General features: G+C 36.5%; 1 protein-coding gene across 1 annotated transcript; it reads right to left on the bottom strand.

Annotated features, from left to right (window-relative positions):
* Positions 1 to 370: 370 nt before the first annotated feature.
* Positions 371 to 1315, bottom strand: LOC124995340 (olfactory receptor 51V1-like). The gene has a single exon (XM_047567663.1). The coding sequence runs from the start codon at positions 1313 to 1315 to the stop codon at positions 371 to 373; it is 945 nt and encodes a 314-aa protein (XP_047423619.1).
* Between the last annotated feature and the right edge of the window lie 4685 nt (positions 1316 to 6000).

Below are 6000 nucleotides of genomic sequence, written 5' to 3'. Positions count from 1 at the left end.
GGTTGATCTTTCAGCAATTATTTGAAGGCATTTAGACACCAAATTTTCCTTTTTTCCTGATTGATATGTTAAAAAATACCCTGACTCAGCACTCCTTAACAAAGCATAGATTTCACTATCAAATCTACTTATATTAATATGATTCTAACTACACATACATAGGGTGACTTATAAAATAGTTCTCCGTATTACATATGTCAATTTCACAGAATTATGATAATTGTGGAAAAGGTGGAGTAGTATTTGTACCATGTAAATGATCATTTAAGTGGAAGTTAGAAATCTATTTTGAATTACTTACTGAATCTCCACTTTTCTTAGCTCTACTTACTAGTTGACTTTTAAGTGCATTCACAATGCATCTCAAGACTTAGACTACTTTCAAGGAGAACAACTTCTGGACTCTCCTTCGTATCTGCTGGGTCTTGATACTGTAGATAATGGGGTTCATCAAAGGTGGGAAAAGGATATAGACATTGCCCATGAGGACATGAACCAGTGGAGAGAGGTGTTTCCCAAAGCGATGAACCATGGTCAGACCAATGATTGGGATGTAGAAAACCAAAACAGCACAGATGTGAGACACACAAGTCTGCAAGGACTTCATCCTCTCTTCCCGGGATGCAATGGCTAAAACCGTGTGCAAGATCATGATGTAGGAGATTATTATGAGCACAGCATCCAACAGCAAGTTCATGATCACCAGAAATAGAGCATAGATACTGTTGAAGCGGATGTCTGAACAGGCCAATCGAAGTAAGTCTTGGTGCAGGCAGAAAGAGTGAGAGAGGACGTGAGGACGACAGTAACTTAAGAACTTCAGGCGGATGATGACTGGTGGAATAAGTAAAGAACTCCTACATGAGATTGCCACTCCAATTTTCATGATTTTGTCATTAGTTAGGATGGAGGAATAGCGTAGAGGGTTGCAAATGGCAATGTACCTGTCAAAGGCCATGGCCAACAGGACAGAGGACTCCATGAAGGACAGACCATGGATGAAATAGGACTGGGCAATGCAGACATCCAGGTTGATCTTTTGAATGAACCCCCACAGAACTCCCAGCACCGTGTGCACAGTGGACAGCCACATGCACAGGTCAGTGAAGGCCAGCATGGCCAAGAAGTAGAACATGGGCTGGTGCAAGCTTGGCTCAGTTCGGATCACATGGAGGATCATGCAGTTTCCCAGGAACACCATGGCATAGATGGAGGAGAAAGGGATGGCGAGCCAGAGGGAGTAAACTTCTAGGCCAGGAACCCCAGTGAGAACAAATGAGGAACTGTTGATGTGGGAGTCAGAGAGAGTGGACATGAGTAGAAGATGGAAAATCCTCCAAGAGAGCTATTTTAATTACCCAGGTTTTTGATTCCTGAAGCTTTAGTGATGTTCATAAGCTATCGGGAAGAAAATAAAACATTCAATTCCATAAGTAGCATTATGGGGAAGTCAGTCATTGTTCTGTGCAGATAAGCATCTTCTGTACACACATGGAAACTTTACAGTGGGAGTCATGAGTGTTCCAGAAACTTAGGAACTTTTATGCAGTAACAGCAGTGTAAATGGACACCTGGGATTTGGTGTGCAGGATGGACTTGTGGGAGCCTCTGTTCAATTCTGAAGAATGTAATACATGCTCACAGTTGTGAAGAGGCACCATGGCTGGCTTCACCCTCAGGAGACAGCAATACACAGGCAGTATTCTCATTGGCATCACAACTGTATCCATGGCTTCCAAGGAAGCATCATAACATCCCTGTGGAAAGGAACTGGTTAATGTATTCTAATTCTGCTGAACACAAATATTCGCCAAGATCCAGTAAACAAGAGAAATGTGAACTGTATTGCATTCCGTATTGGACCCTTCTCTTAAGTATTTACCTATTTATTTATTGCATTTTCTTCCAAATTTTATCTGCTTTTTACTCTGTATGACATTTCTACATATTCTGATTAATAATATTATTATATCTGATGTCTTTCATTAATAAAGAAGCATAGTGGGCATGAATTTTATACTGGATATTTTAAACAAATATTGTATGATTTCTGTGTTATCAATAACTGTGCTGTTTATAGTTAGAATAAAACTAGACGCTTTAAGTATATCTCATTTTTATCAAAACCAGTATTAGAAAGTTATATTATATGGATCTAGCCTCTTTAGATAAATAGCAGTACCCAATGATTTCAGAACTTTCTATTAAATACAATAAAATTTGATATTAGTGTTTTTTTGTCTGTTTTGCTTCCTTTAGTTTTGTTTTGGAGTAGTTGAGATTGAACCCAGGGTTCCTCTACTACTGAGCTAAGAGAGGCTTTTTGCTTCAGACCCTGTTAAGTTGCTGAGGTTGTCTTCAAATTTGCAAATGTCCTACTTCAGTCTCCTGAGCAATTGGGATTGTAAGCATGCACCCAGGTGCCTGGTAACATGTGTTAGTTTACAAGACTTTATGAATTGTTGAAGCTTATAAGAATATATCTAGAATTTCAGAATACAATTGGAACTCCATTGTGAACAACCAAATTTTTATAAGGTTGATAAAAGAATACTTTCTTTAAAAGCATAATCATATTTCCTAAAAGGAATTTAATATCTACAAATATAAAAAATATTTAAATATTTTCAACAAATTTGGCATTACCTACCCAATACCTCTATTGCCAGAATACTAGCCTTATGAAAGGGTAGTTAAGACAGTTAATAAAGATGAAAAATCACCTTGATACACAGTTGCATTATTAACGTGTGCAATTTCTTCTTAATAGGGATTCAGTCAAAATATCAGTGACTAATGCAATGAGTTTCTGGTAATATGGCTAAGAAAAGCCAATGGGAAATATCCCCAAGCTATTGGACAGTTCAAGATAGAAGGGAAAATAAATGTCAGTTTTTCTGCAAAACCTCTTCAAGATAATTTAATAGGAAGGACTTTTCTAATGTTTGATTCTTCAATATATTGTGAAACAATACATATTTGTTTTCCATATGTTTTATGTTTAAGCCCATTAAACCTGGTAAACAACAAAAGTTCATTGCCTGTTTATGAACACATGAAGAAATTATTTAGAGTAAATTCTGTGACCTTTCCAAAAATATTTTTTGGGAAACCAGTATTATGCGTTCTAGGTTAGAACTTGGTATAAATGTATAGATCATTGATAATCATTTCCAATTTAAAATAACTGTGTAACTCTAAATGTGTGCAACATAAATTATGAATGTTGCCCAGAAACTAAAAGCAGAACTCTGATATTTCATAAGTATCCCATGTCTCAGTTTATATCTAGCAGAAAATAAAATAGACCTCAAAACATGGTACTTCCATGTTTATTGAAGCATATTCATAAATCTATGGTATGGAAGCAACCTAAGTGTACACTAGCAGACACAGAAATAGGGAGTTGTGGTTAAAATGGAATATCAGTCATCATAAAATGGAAAGAAATTCTGCCATTGTTTCCACAAGTATGAAACTGAGGAAATAATGGTAAGTGAAATAAGGTACAAAAGGAAAAAATAAATGGTCCATAATATCCCTTAAAATTAAAATCTAAAAGAGTGAAACTGAGAGATATTGAGGGTAGCAATGGTAGCTTCCAGGGACGAAGGGAGAGAGAAAATGGACAAATACTGGTTACAGGCTTAAACGTTCTCTTTTGTTCACATGTCATTAGAGGTGCATTATAATGATGGGATTTTTTATTACACAAACAGGCACATTAGATGGCTATGGGATTTGGCCTGTCTCACTCTCCAGTACTTACCCACTTCCTCACCATTTTACCCGTTGGTCCTTTTTCTCTATTGATCTCCCTTTGATTTCCATGAGGTCTGCCCCATCTTTCTTTTATTTTTTCCTGTCTAGCATCCACACTTGAGAGAAAACATTTGACTCATGACCTCAGTTTGACCTATTGAAAATAACATAATGATTTCTAGTTCCATTCGTTCTACTGAAAATGCCCTAATTTCATTTTATTTATGACTGAATGAAACTCTATTTTGAGTATATAACACATTTTCTTTATCTATTCATTGGTTGATAGACACCTGGACTGGTTCCAAGGTTTTGTTATAGTGAATTGTGCTGCTATAAACATGGGTATGAATGGCACACATGTAAATGTAAGATGACTTTAATTCTTCAGTATACATATGGAGAAGTGGTATAGTTGGGTCAAATTGTGATTCCTTGTTTAGTCTTTTGAAGAATCTCCATACTGGTTTATATGGTGGTTGTAGTAATTTACAATCCCACAAAAAGTGTAAAAGTGTTCCTTTTACCCCACATCCTCTCCAGAATTTACTATTACTTGTTTCTTTTTATTTTTATGGACTTCATTTTGATTCATTCTTGATGACTGCTATTTTTAATGATCTGTGATGAAGTCTCAGTGTGTTAGTATTTTTTTAAAGTAGACAGACCCAAAACCTTTATTATATTTATTTTTATGTGGTGCTGAGGCTTGAACTCAGTGCCTCACACATGTTAGGCAAGCATTCTACCACTGAGTCACAACATCTGCCCCCTGAGTGTACTTTTGATTAGCATTTCCCTTATCACTAAAGATGTCAAACATTTTCTTAAGCATTTGTTGACCATTTGCGTTTATTCTTTGGAGAAGTGTCTGTTTCATTTGTCCACTTAATAATTGGGTTATTTGATTTTCTGGTGTAAGATTTTTGGGGTTCTCTATACATTGTATGTATTAATCCTTGGTCAGAAAATTAGCTAGCAGAGATTTTCTCCTATTCTGTAGTCTCACTCTTCATATTTCCATTTTCTTTGCTGCACAGAAGATTTTTAATTTGAGATGTAGTCTAAAATTTTGATTCTGAAATGATTAGATTTAGATATCTAGTGTACAGCCTGATACCTGTGATTAATAATGATGATGTACATACTGTATTTTGGGAAATTATTGCAAGAATAGTTTTAAAGGATTTCAACACACACACACACACACACACACACACAAACACACATACACAAAAACACCTATGTAAAGTAAGGGTATGTCAATTGGCTTGATTGTGAAATCATTATAAAAGGTTGCTCTATCAAAACACCACCATATCCTATGCCTTAAAAATATCTTTGTTTTATCTGTCAATTATATTTCAAAAGCCTAAAAATGCAAATCGATGAATCTAGATGTAAGTTCAATTCTTCTTTTGAACAGTATCAGCCATACCCCAAGATCCATTTGCCAAACTGCATCATAGACCTAAGTATTAATCAGTAAGAGAAAACATGAGTTTTCTCGCTGACAGAGCAGTGATGAGCAAAGGTGAGGACAAACCAGGTGATGCTCTGCTCTCCTGTTTCAGTTCTCATACCACCCACAGATGTCCTCACATGGTCTTTTAGTGCCATGCTGTAAAGGTTTCAGTGCTTTTCATTGGGTATTGTTGTTGAACATGACCCCCAAGTGTAGTGGTGAAACTGTGAGTATTCCCTAAGGGCAAGAACGTGGCGTGGTTCCTTAGGAAAAGTATGTCAGATAAACACCATTTGCATGAGATACAATGCTGTTGACTGTGTGTTCAGTGCTAATGAGTCAACATGTTACCCAGAAAATGGAAAATAAAGGCACCCATTCTGCATGTAAAGAATTTGTGACAACGTGCTGAAGTAGCATTTATTGTATAGATTGACAATATGATAAATATGGAAAAGAAGAAATATTTTATGAGATGACAACTGGTTGAACAGTGTAGTGGACAGCATTGGCATGGGCTGCAGAGGACTATACCCAGGGTCAGGAAAATAAACTCCTCTAGGCTGCTTCTGGTTGTCTCCCAAGGTTCAAAAGGAGCTATGACAGAAAACATGGCTAACTTAAAGACAAGGCAAGGGTGCAGATCAGGGGAGAGCAAAAGAAATTTAAAACATCAAGAAAAAGAGCTTTGTGGAAGAGCATGTTTTCCATAATGATGACACCAGCTTAAGGACATTGATACATAGACCAATGTAACAGAAGAATTCCAGTTG

Source organism: Sciurus carolinensis, chromosome 11, assembly GCF_902686445.1.
Source record: "Sciurus carolinensis chromosome 11, mSciCar1.2, whole genome shotgun sequence".
In the NCBI taxonomy this organism is placed as follows: Eukaryota; Metazoa; Chordata; class Mammalia; order Rodentia; family Sciuridae; genus Sciurus; species Sciurus carolinensis.
This window is presented reverse-complemented; position numbering and strand designations above follow the sequence as displayed.

Excerpts from the sequence above, each read along its gene's own strand:
- LOC124995340 (XM_047567663.1), bottom strand. The coding sequence starts at position 1,315 with ATGTCCACTCTCTCTGACTCCCACATCAACAGTTCCTCATTTGTTCTC.